Source organism: Artemia sp. Qi Xiang Cuo, chromosome 11 (genome assembly GCF_049724085.1).
Source record: "Artemia sp. Qi Xiang Cuo chromosome 11, ASM4972408v1, whole genome shotgun sequence".
In the NCBI taxonomy this organism is placed as follows: Eukaryota; Metazoa; Arthropoda; class Branchiopoda; order Anostraca; family Artemiidae; genus Artemia; species Artemia sp. Qi Xiang Cuo.
Window position 1 is genome coordinate 5,109,174 of NC_142804.1, and position 17,661 is coordinate 5,126,834.

The following is a 17,661-nucleotide window of genomic DNA, read 5'->3' on the forward strand; positions in this document are numbered from 1 at the left end:
AATAAGAATCAAGCTACAAATCATTTAACACGGTATTAAAAAAAGGAGAAAAAGAGAAAAAAAGCATCAATCACCGTAGAATAGAAAGCCATAAATTGTTTGATTTTACGATACAATCGCAACCGAATCTTCTTTTATACCCAATAATTTGTGACATTTTTTTATATCACAACTTTACGTGGCGATACACAATTTAGGACTGAAGAAAAACAACCCAACAAAACTTCCAAGAAGAATCAAGCTACAAATCATTTAACACGTTATTAAAAAAAGGATAAAAAAAAGCATCAATCACCGTAATATAGTAAGTCATAATTCTTTGATTTTACGATACAATCGCCGCCGAATATTCTTTTATACCAAAAAGTTTCTGACATTTTTTATATCACAACTTTACGTAGCGATACACAATTTAGGACTGAAGAAAACAACCCAACAAAAACTTCCAAGAAGAATCAACCTACAAATCATTTAAGACGGTATTAAAAAAAGGAGAAAAGAGAAAAAAAGCATCAATCACCATAGAATAGAAAGCCATAAATTGTTTGATTTTACGATACAATTGCCGCCGAATCTTCTTTTATACACAATAGTTTGTGAAATTTTTTTTATATCAAAACTTTACGTGGCGATACACAATTTAAGACTGAAGAAAAACAACCCAACAAAAACTTCCAAGAGGAATTAAGCTACAAATCATTCCACACGGTATTAAAAAAAGGAGAAAAAAAAAGCATCAATCACCGTAGAATAGAAAGCCATAAATTGTTTGATTTTACGATACAATCGCCGCCAAATCTTCTTTTATACCCAATAGTTTGTGACATTTTTTTTTATATCACAACTTTACGTGGCGATACACAATTTAAACTGAAGAAAAACAACCCAACAAAAACTTCCAAAAGGAATTACGGTACAAATCATTCCACACGGTATTAAAAAACGGAGAAAAAAGAAAAACAAAAGCATCAATCACCGTAATATATTAAGTCATAATTCTTTGATTTTACGATACAATCGCCAACGAATCTTCTTTTATACCCAATAGCTTCTGACATTTTTTATATCACAACTTTACGAGGCGATACACAATTTAGGACTGAAGAAAAACAACCCAACAAAAACTTCCAAAAGGAATTAGGCTACAAATCATTCCACACGATATTAAAAAAAGGAGAAAAAGAGAAAAAAAAGCGTCAATCACCGTAGAATAGAAAGCCATAAATTGTTTGATTTTACGATACAATCGCCGCCGAATCTTCTTTTATACCCAATAGTTTGTGACATTTTTTTTTATATCACAACTTTACGTGGCGATACACAATTTAGGACTGAAGAAAAACAACCCAAAAAAACTTCCAAGAGGAATTAAGCTACAAATCATTCCACACGGTATTAAAAAAAGGAGAAAAAAGAGAAACAAAAGCATCAATCACCGTAGAATAGAAAGCCAGAAATTGTCTGATTTTACGATACAATCGCCGCCGAATCTTCTTTTATACCCAATAGTTTGTGACATTTTTTTATATCACAGCTTTACGTGGTGATACACAATTTAGGCCTGAAGAAAAACAACCCAACAAAAACTTCCAAGAGGAATTAAGCTACAAATCATTCCAGACGGTATTAAAAAAACGAGAAAAAAGAGAAACAAAAGCATCAACCACCGTAATATAGGAAGCCATAATTCTTTGATTTTACGATACAATCGCCGCCGAATCTTCTTTTATACCCAATAGTTTCTGACATTTTTTATATCACAACTATACATGGCGATACATAATTTAGGACTGAAGAAAAACAACCCAACAAAAACTTCCAAGAGGAATTAAGCTACAAATCATTCCACACGGTATTAAAAAAATGAGAAAAAAGAGAAAAAAAAAGCATCAATCCCCGTAGAATAGAAAGCCATAAATTGTTTAATTTTACGATACAATCGCCGCCGAATCTTCTTTTATACCCAATAGTTTGTGAAATTTTTTTTATATCACAACTTTACGTGGCGATACACAATTTAGGACTGAAGAAAAACAACCCAACAAAAACTTCCAAGAGGAATTAAGCTACAAATCATTCCACACGGTATTAAAAAAAGGAGAAAAAAGAGAAACAAAAGCATCAATCACCGTAATATATTAAGTCATAATTCTTTGATTTTACGATACAATCGCCGCCAAATCTTCTTTTATACCCAATAGTTTCTGACATTTTTATATCACAACTTTGCGTGGCGATACATAATTTAGGACTGAAGAAAAACAATCCAACAAAAACTTCCAAGAGGAATCAAGCTACAAATCATTCCACATGATATTAAAAAAAAAGGGAAAAAAAGCATCAATCACCGTAGAATAGGAAGCCATAATTTTTTGATTTTACGATACAATCGCCGCTGAATCTTCTTTTATACCCAATAGTTTCTGACATTTTTTATATCACAACTTTAGAAGCTATAATTCTTTGATTTTAGGATACAATTGCCGCCAAATCTTCTTTTATACCCAATAGTTTCTGATATTTTTTATACCACAACTTTTACGTGGCGATAAATAATTTAGGACTGAAGAAAAACAATCCAACAAAAACTTCCAAGAGGAATCAAGCTACAAATCCTTCCGCACGATATTAAAAAAAAGAGAAAAAAAAAGCATCAATCACCGTAGAATAGGAAGCCATAATTCTTTGATTTTACGATACAGTCGCCGAAAAAAAAGCATCAATCACCATAGAACAGGAAACCATAATTCTTTGATTTTACGATACAATCGCCACCGAATCTTCGTTTATACCCAATAGTTTCTGAAATTTTTTATATCACAACTTTACGTGGGAATACATAATTTAGGACTGAAGAAAAACAACCCAACAAAAACTTCCAAGAGGAATCAAGCTACAAATCATAACGCACGGTATTAAAAAAAGGAGAAAAAAAAGCATCAATCACCGTAGAATAGGAAGCCATCAATCTTTGCTTTTACGATACAGTCGCCACCGAATATTCTTTTATACCCAATAGTTTTTGACATTTTTTTATATCACAACTTTACGTTTTTTATATTCACAACTTTATATCACGTTTTTATAGTTATGTGTTATATCACAACTATAACACATAATTTAGGACTGAAGAAAAATAACCCAACAACAACTTCCAAGAGGAATCAACAAATCATTCCACACAATATTAAAAAAAGGAGAAAAAAACCATCAATCATCGTAGAATAGGAAGCCATAATTCTTTGAGGGGCAATACATAATTTAGCAGGTCGTCCACGGTTGGGGTGGGAGGATGTCATAAAAAAAGATTGAAGAAAATGGGAACTTCTGGGGAGGGTGTAAAGAGGGAGGCTTTGAATAGATTAGGAAGGTGGCTTGGTACTGTGGTGAGTTGTTAGTAGTAGTAGTAGTATATGTAATTTTTGTAATGGATTATAAGTAATAATTCGGTAAGAAAAACAAACGACACTGGTAATTTGGATAGGCGCACACTTGAACGACATTTTGGACTTTACACAAATCCAAACACCTACGACAAACAGTATATTCTAACCCTCTTTCTCATACGTCTCTGCATGTGCAACCAGTGAATAAAACCCCACTAGAGGAGCCTCACTTTCTAAATAATTTTCAAAATAATTGTTTTATAAGCCCTTTCGTTTTAACATCATGGTCAGCAGTGCCAAATTTGGCAATAAGCCAAGTTACCCAAAGACCAGTGAACAGTGACGTTAATACTGCAATACCATTCATTACCTGCATTAGCTGTCTCGTAATGTTAGTGATAATGAGTTGTGTGATGAGTTTTGTTTGTCAACATTTAACCTGTTACACGTATCCACACACTTCTCATTGCATGGCGTCAGATAATGACCTGTGGGGGCATTATTTTAAGCTTTTCAGCTTTTCATTGCCAATTTGGAAACTGTATGAGCCTAAAGATTCTGGCGGAGGTGATTTTTGTTGTTTTGTTTGTTCTTAGATACTTTTCTTTTTTCTTTTTTTGTGGTTATTATTTTATAGTGATAGGAACAAAGTTACTGAATTAAATAATATAGCAGAATGCTAAATTTTATTTAATATTATGACTGGTCAATTTTATTTTTTTCAGGTTACATGAAATATATAGCATCAACTAACACGTTATACCAAAAAAAAAAGGAAAAAAAAAATCAGGTAAACTTTTATTGTTAATAAAATAGTCGAAAATGCATGCTAACTTTTAACTAAAATTCATAGTCAGAATCAAATCATTTTTTTGGGCCTACTAAAACTATGCAAACTAAAACTACAACAAAAATAAAAAGTATGATTTGACTTTTATTGAATAAGCCATGACCGTCAACTCTTAAGCAAAGATAGAGAGGTAGAACTCGATGTGTCCCCTCATTACACACAAAAGAAAAAACAAATAAGAGCTTCGCAAAAAGAGGCAAAAGGAAAGAAAATAGTAACTCCAGAAAGGGATACTAATCGCCAAATAACTAGCAATTTATTAGAATAATCTGCTAATGTAAACTGAAATAAACATTTTAAAATAATTATTGTACGTGTACAACGACAATGGTCCAATCACTAGTTCAGAGAGTTTGTATTTAATTTCAAGAAGAAGTAGTTGATGAATTACACTTAATACATTTCCAACTTTTTTGCAAGTTGGAAAAAATTTAAAACCCAACCCCCCCCCCCCCCCCAGATACGGCCTTGACTAGGCAAGTAAAACAGGATAGAAGGTAAGTATGTCGGTAAAAATGATAGCTAAAGTTTAATCAATTCAAAAATGTACTATAGAACGTAAAAAAACAACCTTGGTTACAAGAAATTATATCATCCGGTAATTCAATTTCATGCAAATAATTTTTTGTAAGATATTGAAATTGCAAAAAAACTGAAATTGCAACCTAATTTATGATAACAAAAGGATGACTGAATAAGAGGGTGGCTGTTTAATCTTCCTTTTTCCTTTCTTTTTTTTGTATTAGTTTAAGGTTTTGAACTAGTGTTGAATTTGTGTTGACGGATGGGGGCAAAATATTTGTCTCCTGTCCTCATAAAAGAGTACACTCAAATTTTTGTTTTGTTTGTGCACCTGTCATCCGACCGACGGTTTGCCTAGATAAATAGGCTTTCACAGACGAAAAAACAAAAGCACAAAAGAGCGAAAAGACCTGGCCAAAAAAAAAAGAAATAGTTAGGTAAGTTTTTTTTTTGTTTTAAAGATCTAGTCCACTGAAACATATTTCCGAATCTAGTCATTTTCAGATTTCTGGACTAGTAATTATTTTTTTGCAGACAAAAAAAAAGCAAAACAAAAACTGGTCATGTGAAAAACAAATGTTAAAGACAACGTCGCATTTACTCAGTGTTGTCACGTTGAAACGCTAGCATAAATAAGCAAAACTAGTCAGTTAAATTTGAAACGCTTTTCTAAAATATACCTTCTTAAAATGTTTCGAGCCACACAATTTTAGCCTATTTTTATTGTAATTTTTTTTTTTACCCAGATTACTTCATTTTTTAATTTGGAACCTGCTAGTAAAAACCAGGGAAGCGACCTGGCCAAATGCTGAAGTAGCTTACCCGGAAGTATTCTTGGTGGCATTCCAAGTGCCCCATAAGCATAATCTGGATGAATGAGAAAATATGATTGTTCGTCGTTTTTCATGCTCCTCAGAGCGACTTCAACGCCAGGAATCATCTAAACAAAAAAGCGCAGAACAATTATTTTAAAAGAAGATTCACTTATTTTTATCTTGAATGAATTCGTATTCGAAGATTTTGGAAAGCTAATGTCTCAAAAAAAAAAAATTCAACTTGGTCGAAAACTATAAGCAAGTCTCAAGCAGAGTTCGACAAATATATAACCTAACCATTTTACCAGAATTCGGGTGCTCATTGAATTTTTAGGGACGTAATAGTATTGATTCATTATATGAATTTTCTGCGTCATAGTTTATTATGTGTATAATTTTTTTTCATGTCGCTATTTGTATGCATTTCCAGTTTTCCAGTCAGAGATAGTATGAGATATAAGACTTCTAACAGAGATATGAATAAGGGGGAAAAGGTTTGCACCAGGATATCGAGCTTCGCTTGGTCCTTTTTGCTCCCCGGGTCAGCTTTTCCCCCACAATCATTTTCTATTTAATTACGTTTTTACTTCATTCAGTAACAACCAGGGGTGTTCTATTGTACATACTCCGAAATATCTAAACTAAACGTTAGCATAATCATTGTTATTCTTTAGACTTAAGTCATGAGGTGGCAAATCAGCAATTTCAATTGAATTCCAAAGTTTCTGACGTGAGTTCAATACCTCTTTCCTGTTTATTCTTTACAGAATTATAACTTTTACAGGATTGGTGCTCTCTTGGGAGTGGACCGACAATTTCAGCATCAACTTTACTTACTTCTTTACACATTCCTTTATTCCATTTGAATTTGGATTTGCAAGGCAAACTCCAAATACTAATCTAATGATACGGATGATATAAATTACCACAAGAAATTATATCATCCGGTAATTCAATTTCATGCAAATAATTTTTTGTAAGATATTTATTTTCCAGCGACAGTATATGCTGTGCGAATGCTTCCTGCTCCGGATCAACACACATATTTTTTTAACAAAATTTTCTGAAATACTTCCAGAGACGACTTATTTTTATCGACAAATCAAGTTTTCCCCTACGGTTGCATCGGATTTAAACCTGTTAGCACTCACCTCCACGAAACCACCTGGAGGTGACGGAAATGACCTCCATAGACTAAAACTATTGACGATGCTCAATTATTTTAAATATTAATTATTCGATGTGTATCTATTAGCCAAAGGATAAGCAGCGAGCAACTAATGCAAATTTGCAATCAGAAGCACTTATTATCTGCTATCATCAAGAGCAGAAGGCTCAGATGGTTTGGGCACGTTATGCGGCGCCCAAGTGAGTACCTGACCCTTCAGTCCCTTGAATTTCAGCCTCTCCCCTACAGGAAGAAACGGCAAGGTGGCCAAACTAAATCTTGGCATGCCAAAGTAAAGAAAGACCTCGGGTCTTTGGGAGGTTTCAGGAAGTACGGCCACAATTGGGATAAATCGTGGTTGAAAATCATCCGCCCCCAAACAGAAGACCGAAGTCAGTGGCAAAAAATGGTCCATCATATCCTCGGGCTGAATAGTCGGTGCCTCACCACAAGTACAAGTAAGTATAAGTATCTATTAGGCTATTGATGCTCGTATCGTTTTTAGTATCTATGACGCATGCAAAATTACAGAAGATGAGAAATGATTGAATGGCTAAAGAAAAATAGCATGGAACATTAAACAGCAAAAATCATATTGAATTATAAAGGAAAACGTTGCACAACGACAATTTTTTTATGAACTTTTTCATTAATATGAAAAAGTTCATGATACATTTGTCGGATACTGTAGGCTAAATAATCCAGGCTTTTATTTTTTATCAAGAACAGGACGAGAGAGGCTAGGAATGATATCTGTAAATTTAAAGGCGCTCGTGATTAAACCTCATCTTAGGAAGAATTTATTTTACTAAGCTTTTCTTTGTTATTCAGGTGTTTAAGGGGGTTAAACATGAACTCAAACCAAGCATTTCCATCAAATTTTTACCACAAACAGCTGAAGATTTTCACAAACTTGAGAAATAACCTTATAAACAACCTTTTTTATCTTTTTAAAAACAGTGGTGTCAGACAGAAAGTTTAGTAATTTCAACTTTGAAACGAAACAGAAGGAGCCAAGTATTCGATCACTCAAACTCTTTTTTCCTTAGATCACTAGACATCCAATTTTCTAAGTGAAACTCGACTCCTGTAAGAGCCTAGCTTCAATCAAACTAGATATTACTTGTCATTTTTCTAAGCTGCTTGCTAAATGGGTTTCAACAAATTCAACACCTAAATAGGCATCCTCTTTTCTAATACAGCTCGTTTGAAGCAAACTGATCGCTAGATTACTCACACGCCCTGAGTCAATGCGTTTCCTAAAGGGTGTTCCACGTAAATAAGTAGAATCAAATGGATCTTCTTCGTTTGCACCATCAATGAAGCAGAAACTTGCATAGTGGTAAGTCGTCAGTGCTTTGGGCGGCACAATACTTCCAGATCCTTTTCTGATTATCTAGAAAGGAGGCAAACTTATGCGAATAATAGAAAGTATACAAAAATTTCGGACGCAATGAAAGGAGAACACATCAAAAAAAAAATAAAAAATCCGCACACAAAAAAAAATTATTCCGCAAACCATCAACCCAACCCCAGTAAAATTTAGCAAATCCAGGTTTAAAAGTGAACTTCTTTCAAGTCCCCAAGTACCTCTTGGAAAATCTTTGGGTAGAACCGCTCCTCCAAGGCTCGTGCATGTATGGGCAAATTTTTTTCTGTCCTCTCCCGGTGAATTCAGTCGAAAGGACTATTCCCCCAGCAAATTTAATCCAAAGGGTTCCTTCTTCTTAGGGGCAAATTTAGGCCTAAAATGTCCATTATGCATTTCTGACCTACTTACTGAACTCCCTGAAATCACCCAGGATTCAGACCTAAAAACACCTATACAAATATCCATATCAAGGGGAAGGAGGTATAGGAGAAAGGCTACATGACCGGCTTGAAGATTCCTGTCCTTAACAAAAAAAAATAGCAATCTGAAATCTGCCCTAACAATTTGAGCTATATATTTGAACATTATGGGGGGGGGGGTAAGGCTAGGGGCACTTTCCAAATACTTGACCCCCCAAACCCTCCCCCTAATGTGTAAATATATAGCCCAAATTACATTATTATATAATACTTCACTAGGATTAACCTAACTTCACTTCTTGGGTGTGTTTCGTTTAATTAACAAGTACCAAGAAAATTACTGAAATGGAATTTTGAATCAAAGGGATACACAAAAGTTAGAATGATAAAAAGAAATATTAATACACAAAAAAGGAACACCAGAAAATTGGGGAAAGGTGGGTAAAAATTAGTCGAATGGCATCCCCTTTCTTAGAAGAACAGGAGGCTAAAAAATGCAATCCTTATATTATCGAGCTCCCACCTCCACCATGAAAAACCCTGATCCCCTACTCCTCATGAACTGGGCCCAAACCTATAAAATGAAGACAATGTCACATCAAGCTGCAGTAGTTAGTCAGCAAATACTATTATTACAATCCTTACTACATTGATGAATCTTTCCTCCTCCTTCCCAGTTAGTTTGAAGCTTCTATTGTCTGCACTTCTTAAAAAATATTGTAAAAATCAAGTAATTGTAGAATGGTTTATTAGAAATATTAATATTATTCCCGTTTTGGTACTTACCGATTTTACTCTAAGTGAATAAGATGGTCAACAAATACTGCTATTCCAGATTCTCCATCAGCATAAGCTGATGAAGTTTAGAGCTTCTATTACGACCACCTCCCACAAACTACTGAATAGTTCAGGTCGTCAAATAAATTGATTTATTTCAAGCAGAAGCATTATTCCTCCTTTAGTATACTCCTTGGCCATAAGCTTGTCAAGTACACATAGTTTTTTTCACTCTCTGAGACATCCAATTGCTTCATTATCCTAGGATTAGGCTATCATTTCTGATCAAGCGCAAACTGCTCCTGTAACCTTAACACAGTGCTTTACAATCTGGCTCCAAAAAAATCGGAAACATTGTTCCTTCACCACTCCCTGTCTAAAACGTCAGCCAAGACCATATCCACAAAAATATTCAGTATTTTTTTAATAGCTTGACTGCCTAAACTGAGGGCGTCAAGCTTTTCGTGTCCCCTTTTGCTGGATATTCAAAAAAGTCAATCCAAGGGATACAGTATATCTTCCTCTTGAGGACAGGTACAAGCCACTGTTCCGTTATCAAAATACCGAGTGAACTCGAACTGCTTTCTTTTCGTATTTTAGGTTCGTTTAACCTAAAAAAGTAGAGCTAGAATAAGCTAGAATAGTTTACCTTTTTATAGATCATTCCATTCCGAAGTGGATTCATCTGATTTTGCAAATCGGTAAGATCTTTTCCTGAAAAGAATTCAATCACCCCTTCAATTGACTGAAGCTTTCCACCTTCCAGAGCTTTAGCCTAAAATAAAGTCCTTGTATATATAATACACCAAAAGCTAATTAAACTGCATTCAATCAGTATATAATACACCTAAAATCATTCAATCTAATATATAATACACCTAAAAACAATAAAAGGATAAAAACAATGATAACAAGAAAAAAACAAAAAGCAATTCAATCTAAATACAAATAAAAAAAATTATGGACACATCAAAACAGAAGAACAAGTTTGTTGTATATAAAAAATTGAAATGACTTATTTTACGAGTTCTTATTATAATTATCATTCCTGAATCAGTTAGAAATGGCAAATTTTTCTCATTCTTACACGATTTTTTTTATTTTGGTTACTATGGGCCGTGGTTCAATTCAATGTACCTATTATCACTAGGCTACCATGTCATTTGTACTACCTTATTGGCGTTTAGGTTATTATTTATAAACAAACTATCACCACTTAGTGACAGTTGCTTTGTGTTTCTGGTAGGTGGTTTATTGAAAAAAATCTACTTTAGGGTAATTACAAATAAGATAGAAACATTGCTCACACAGAAACAGATTTTTTTTTATTTCCAATGCTTTAAGATTAATATTTATTTTGGATATCATTTTCATTTTTTGGGGTGATTAATTAATAGTTACATATTCACCTGAACTGCTTAAGTATGACAACTTTTAAGGGAAAGGGAAAATATAATTTGTATATAAGCTGCCAGTTATATTTTGAGTGGGCATACTGTTTTATTGGCAACAACAAGTTTTTTAATTTCCTTTTTAAGTAAGCATTTTCCAGATGAATATTTCCATCCTGTTGGTCCATAAAATTTCCAGTTCCATATTTCCTGCCATTTCCTGCCATCCTGGATGGCAGGAATTAAAATTTCCTGCCATCCATATTTCCATCCTGTTGGTCCATAAAATTTCCAGTTCCTTTCTTGAACAGTTTTACTGGATATTCAAGTTTGGATAAAAAAAACCTCCAGATAGACTACTATTACCCATTTCCTCTCAATGAGAACTAGACCTGCATTAAGGCATTCGAAAGAGGGGTCTGGAACTGCGTCTTAGTCTGGGTCTTAAACTGGAGGCGACCCTGAAAATTAAATAAATACAAGTTTCAGAATATAATGGAGTAAGAATTTTGTCGTTTCTACATAGAACATGAGATGAACAGACCGTATCCAGGGGGGAAGTAAGGGAGTTTGACCCCCCCCCCCGACGTGTTTGTCCGACTTGTAAAAACGTAACAAAAATGAATATAAACAAATTTTTGATGCTTTTTAAATTTTTTTTTGAAACCTCCTCCCCCCAAAAAAATCCTTTTGCAACCCCCCCCCTCCCCGGAAAAAATCCTAGGTACGGTCCTGAAGATGAGCTACTATATTTTTTTACAAATAATAAATAATTAATATTATTGAAGCATCTTTTACAACAATATTTCTATTTGAGATACCCTGCAGGGGGGGGGGGGATAGAAGTGCTGTACACTGGCCCCGTAATGGCTTTAGGCAGCCCAGCTTATATTATTGGGTTCTCTGATTACAGGTCTGTTCATTCACTGAGGCATGGTTATGATATTTAAAAAACTTTTCCTTAGAGAATGATCTAAACTCACTTAAAAATTTGTTATTTTAACATGTTTCAAGAATCTTTCCAGTGTATTTTTAATATAAAAAATAAATCAAAGAATAATACAACAATAGGATTTGGCTGATAGATAAAGCTGAATCAAAGCTACCAAATGAAAGAAAAATTGAAGTCTTACGTTGACACATTCAAACTATGGGAATATAGGAAACAACATAACAATAACATGCACAGGGAACAACCTCCTAATGAAGGGAGGTAAGAGGTTAAATCCATAATCCTCTGAATACTGATTCAATTTATTTGAAGCCCCTTTCATGGAGTCTGAAAATACAGGTCTAAAACAATTTTTTGAGACTTAGGCATCCCCCCCCCCCAAATAAGAAAGTCCACGGGCAAATATCCTCATAGATAATGTGCAGACAAGCAATGTTCGATAGCCGTTATTTTTATCGGATAAACGGTTTATAAGAACCAATCATTTTATGAATCTTAACTGATAATGTGCAATTATACGATACTCTATAACCGTTAGATTCACTGGATACATGGTCAATAACATAGGTTCATTTTATGGACTGCGTCTATGTTTCAATGAAAGTTTCAATGTTTCCATGAAAGTGGTATAGTGGTAAAGAAGACACGGAAGGCTTTACCACTTTCATTGGAAATTTGTTTTACATTTGGGCAAGATTAAAGAAGAAAATTTACATCAAGAACTTTGAATGAACTTTTTCAATGAACTCTCAATGAAAATAATCCAGTGAATAATATGGAAGTTCATTATTTTGTTAATGACCCGAAAAGTTATTTATTTTGTTGCATATAAATATGCTAGTTTCAATTTTATTGTTTTAGTATTTCTACTGAAGACGGTCGCTGTATATGTGACCGAAATATCTGGACTTTTGTTCTGTTTTTTTCACTGTCTAAATAAATGGATTTATCCCCATTTGAAAGTTTATTTGACCATCCTTCCTTACGACATCCTCCCACATCATCCAGGAATGGCCTACATTTCATTTGGCCCTAGGTGGTTGCCCAAAAAGGACGATCTTTGGCAATCTGTCATCCTTTCTTTGCAGAACGTATCCTAAGCATCTCAACCTCTTTCTCACCATAGCCCTAATAAAAGGGATGGAACCAAATTTTTCGTGCAGCTTACTGTTTGAAATCGTGCAGACCGTCAAAACAGGTACCCAAATGCTTCATAGACTTATATTCCTATTCTTCCATTCTTTTTCAACTGCGAAAAACATCTGGTCCTTGGCTATTCTACCTTTAACATATTCACTGCATCCACCATCTTTACTAATAATACTACCCAAGTAAGTAAAGCTATCCACTTGATCGATCTTCTCATTACCCAACATCATTTATTCTCCTTCGTGTAGGAACTCCCAGTCTAAGCCACTTAGTGTTCTTAACATTAATTTTCAAACCTATTCTTACACCCTGAACTCTTAAAAGCTCTAAAAAACCATTCATTTTGTGAAGGTTTTCATCTAGGACACCGAAACCATCAGCATAATCTAAGTCTAAGAGAGTTTTACCTTCCTACTTGATTGCATACTATCCCACAGCCTTTGTTGTGTTCCTTAGATAGCCTTTCTGGTGTTCCTTAGAACAAAGTTCATCAAAATGATCCATATAAATGGAGATAGAACACAACCTTGTTCAACTCCTGATTCAATACGAAACCAGCTACTAAACTCATTTCCAACCTTAGCGGCAGCAATATTATTCACGTACATAGCACTAATCCTTTGATGTATTTATCTGGTATACCATAGACAGTGATTCCCAATCTTATTTGACCTACCGCCCCCTTTCCAGAAAAAAATTAACCAGCGCCCCCTAGATTTTTATTTATTTTAATAGCAATTAATAAGGGATATAAATATTATTGTATCTGTGAGAAGAGGAATTAACAAGTAAAAGACTGATTTTGATAATGATCATTATTTTAATAAATAAATCATCAAACGTTTCGGAAAAAAATCTTTCCATCAAATATAGGTCGATTTATAAATTCGTTAAGTTAAAATAAGTTAAAATAAATTGAGTGAAGAAAAAATAACACCAAAACCACGTTAACAAATGAACGCATTTATAAATCTTAACTTAACATACATTTTTTTATTTTATTTATAAATGTGTTATAAGTGTTACCATTTTCCTAATTATTTTCTTTTTTCTTTTATGCTTTTACCGCTCCCTACAGCTAATCATTGCCCCCCAAATGCACCTGTGCCCATCACCCCCCCCCCGTCCTGTTTTCCTGCAGCGCCCCCTGGGGGCGGTCGCACCCACTTTGGGAATCACTACCATAGAAGAATACGACATTGCTAAAGCTCTAATATTGGCTGATTCAAACGCTTGCTCATAATCAACGTAACTGAGGACAAAAGGGGTCTGATGACACCAGCACTTTTCAATTATCAATCTATGAGCAGAAAATTGGTCAACGCATCTTCTCCCCTTCACAAAATCACATTGTTATTCTCAGAAAACTTTATCAACAGCATCTTTAAATCTATTAAGTATCATCTAAGTAATTTGCTTCCTATGGAAACCAAGCTCACACCTTTATAATTACCGTACTCGTTCTTATCATCTTTCTTATAGAAGGATTTAACCAAGTTTTCCTAAAATCGCAAGGTACTTCCCCTTTTCAAAAATCATCCTCGCAATCTTCAGTTTATCTCTAACTTCACAACCACTATAATTAAAAAACTCATTTATGACACTATCAGCGCCATATTTGTTTTTAGTCATTTTACTACTGTCTTTAATTCTTCCTTGCAAAACACATCTTCCTTCACATCCAAGGTTTCACATACTTTTTGATTCTTATCTATATCATAACCGTTTTATGACCAGATACTGCCCCGGTTATAACTAGATGGTTATACCAAAGAAATTGCAGCAGTCTATAACCATTACTTTTTTCTTTTCCTACACCAAATTTACCAAGTCTAGGATACCATCCATCCATATATCCGCTATGGTTCAATCCTGTTTGCTACTTAGGAGGGCAATAGAACTTTCAACTTCCATTCAAATTAGCCGTCTCCCCATGTACCAGCGCCATTGGTTCGATACAATCACCCCAAGGAAAAGGAAACAAATAAACAATTATCCATGATTATTTCTCTCGGAAAATTTTGTTTAATTTCGTTTTTTTACAGATAACAGCTCCTTTGCATTAAGGTACTCTCATACACTGAAGCTGATAATGTAAATTTCATTAGGATAACTTACCATTCTGGGGGTATTTTTAACTTTTTCGAAAATGAACAATTTTTTGGGGTAGCTTCACACTTAATGAATTTTACATATTTATAATAACCATAAAAAGCCAATTCTTTTTATGTGTATATGGCTACCAAAACTCCTTTTTTAGAGATTCGGTTACTTTAAGCAGGATTTACTCCTTATTTACAGTTCGCTATGATGAACTGTTTGAAAAATTCGAACACGATGTTCACTCCTGAAGACACGAACAAATTCAAAGGAAATCTATATGTTTTTAGGCTGGTTGGTAATATATGTTATTAGCTCATTTTTAATGGTTTTCGCTCATGTTTCTTTTTTTAATTTGGCACCCGCTTCTACCAAAAACTGCATAGCTACACATGGAGGTGTTTTTCACAAAAAATTGGATTACCAACAGAATAGGTGAGAGTCAACTGGAGTCTTAAAAAAGCAAGTCCATTTGGAGAAGCAGCTAATATTCTCTGCGACTAAAGCTACGTCTCTTCAGTAGCAATGTGCTATCCATACTCCAAGTGAGTGCTAGAAAATGAGCCAACAGCTTGAAAAGAGAATCTTTGCATTCAAAAATATGTGCCAGAGGAGAATTCTAAATATAAGATAGCAACAGAGTCAATAACTGTGAAATCCACAGCAGAAAGAGGCAGCCTCTCATTGCTGTTGTTCTAAGGAAGAAGAAGTGGACATATTTAGGACATGTAATCCATATAAGCCTGCTGTTAAATAGAAGAAGAAGATATAAGAAAACGTAGGGTAGGCTACGGGTAGGCTATGGGTAGGCTACAATTGGAAACCAGACAGCAGAAGAAGACGGTGTCATCCAAAAAACAGCTTGCAGCAAACTTTTATTGAGATCTGAGCACAGCTCAGACCTAATTAGTACCTGATTTGGAAGTCATCTCACAGCAATGACGTTGCTGTGAAAATTTTGCTACCATTTGATAGCGGAGATTCACTTTTATTCATCTACAAAAGCGTGCAAACAGGATCCAAGACCACACTGGCTATGTAGGTATGTCACCTATTTCCACTTGTCTATTAGTGGCTATTTTTATCTGTTTCTTGTTTTGAGCTACAGTGTACCTTAGTCACTCTAATCAATTCGAGCTCTTTTTTTCCTTTCTGACAGACAGATTTCCATAAATATAAGAGGAAACACTACAAAAATTCAAAAGATTTTTGGCTAGAATTTTGAAAACTTTTTTCTTCCGCTCAACAGATTTTTATATTTGTAGTGGAAAACTGAACAAAGATAACTACACCTAAGCCAATGGTAATTGGACCTCTTCATTTTCAATTGAGAGAAAGGAGTGAGATTGCAGACTAGTTATATTTGTATCTTATTCTAAATAAAATTTCCCCTATTTTCTTGAATAAAAAAAAGCTTTCATACTTTTAATAAGCTTTCATGAAAGTTTTCTTCTTCCTCGGCCCTTGAATTGAGGTTTGTTTCAACGCCATCTATCACCATACCATCAATTACTTGGCTTATTTGTTCTCTGTAAATAAATTGTGCCATGATTAAAAATATTTTCTACTTTGGCATACAAGAAAAGCACTGTCAATTAGTTTAAACAAACCAATAAATAATACCTGCCTTTCAAACTATGAAACACAAATACCTAACAAAAAATTGGACAGCATCCAATTCACCACTTTTCTATATTGAATAATTTGTCTATTTTTTGGTTGCTTTTTTCAGAGAACATTTGACAGGAAATACAAGTTTACCAAAGTTAGCAGTGTCAGCTAAAATAGTAAAAATACATTTGCTGGGCCAAAATCTGTCTGCAACTATAGGCTTGATACATAGATTTCATACTATGATAATATTAGGAAATATAAAAAATACACCTCCACTCATTCTTCACCTATTTTGCTGGCTGGGATGAGGGAGAGGGGCTAGAGCTAAGAATTGGAAGGGCAGCAAAACTAAAGAAATTCCAGACCTTTCCTGATAAAAAGGAAATTTTTCCTTTTTGATGCGTGTATGAACTTTTATGCCTTTGACAGGAGCACCCAAAGAAGAACTCCAATTATTTATTTAAATTGATTAATCATATCTTTCATTCAAAATAAATTCGACAACATTAAGATAAACAAGAGTAAAAAATAACATACCTAGTATATAGGCTATAGATAAGATAGATGGGAAACATATATTTGGGCTATATATTTGCACATTTGGGTGGGGGTGGGGGTAAAGTATTTAGAAAGCGTGAAGTTAGAAAACAATTCTTACTTCATAATATGCAGAATAATTGTAGCTAACACATTCTGCATGAAGACCCGCTATAGTTTTGCATGAACCCGTAATTCCCCCAATGAGAACTGTAGTTTGAAAAAGATCCATATTTTTTCTGAACGGTACAAAAAATTCCACTACATGTCTGTTGTGAATTACCTACGTGGAGAAGGGAGAAATCGGGTGGTATATCCCCCATCCCATTGGCATAAAAAAAGAAGAAGAAAAATCAAAAGTTGCTTGTCTTCAGCAATTCAAACTTTAAAAATATTTACCCTCCTTCCTGTTGGTCTCTTTGCTCTATACCTTTCTTTAAGTTAGTTATTCCCCATCAAAGTCTCTCCATTAGTTAGCTGTCCCTCAGCAAAACAGCTTTTATTCCAGGCCAACAGTATTTAACATCAACAACCAATAAACAAACACAGATATAGTTCCCCTGTATCAGTTCTGAGAATATTAAATCATTTTTTAATTAAGTTGTACAT

General features: G+C 34.3%; 1 protein-coding gene across 1 annotated transcript in view; it reads right to left on the bottom strand.

The window, feature by feature from the left end:
• The window catches only part of LOC148946564 (inactive peptidyl-prolyl cis-trans isomerase FKBP6-like), a 77,281-nt gene that overhangs the window by 48,840 nt on the left and 10,780 nt on the right, over nucleotides 1-17,661 (bottom strand). Inside the window, exons 2-5 of the mRNA XM_089097044.1 lie at nucleotides 16,325-16,430; nucleotides 9,959-10,084; nucleotides 7,979-8,137; nucleotides 5,581-5,698 (exon numbers count right to left, since the gene is read on the bottom strand). Of these exons, the coding sequence (XP_088953170.1) occupies nucleotides 5,581-5,698; nucleotides 7,979-8,137; nucleotides 9,959-10,084; nucleotides 16,325-16,430 (509 nt within the window). The remainder of the gene's footprint in view (nucleotides 1-5,580; nucleotides 5,699-7,978; nucleotides 8,138-9,958; nucleotides 10,085-16,324; nucleotides 16,431-17,661) is intronic.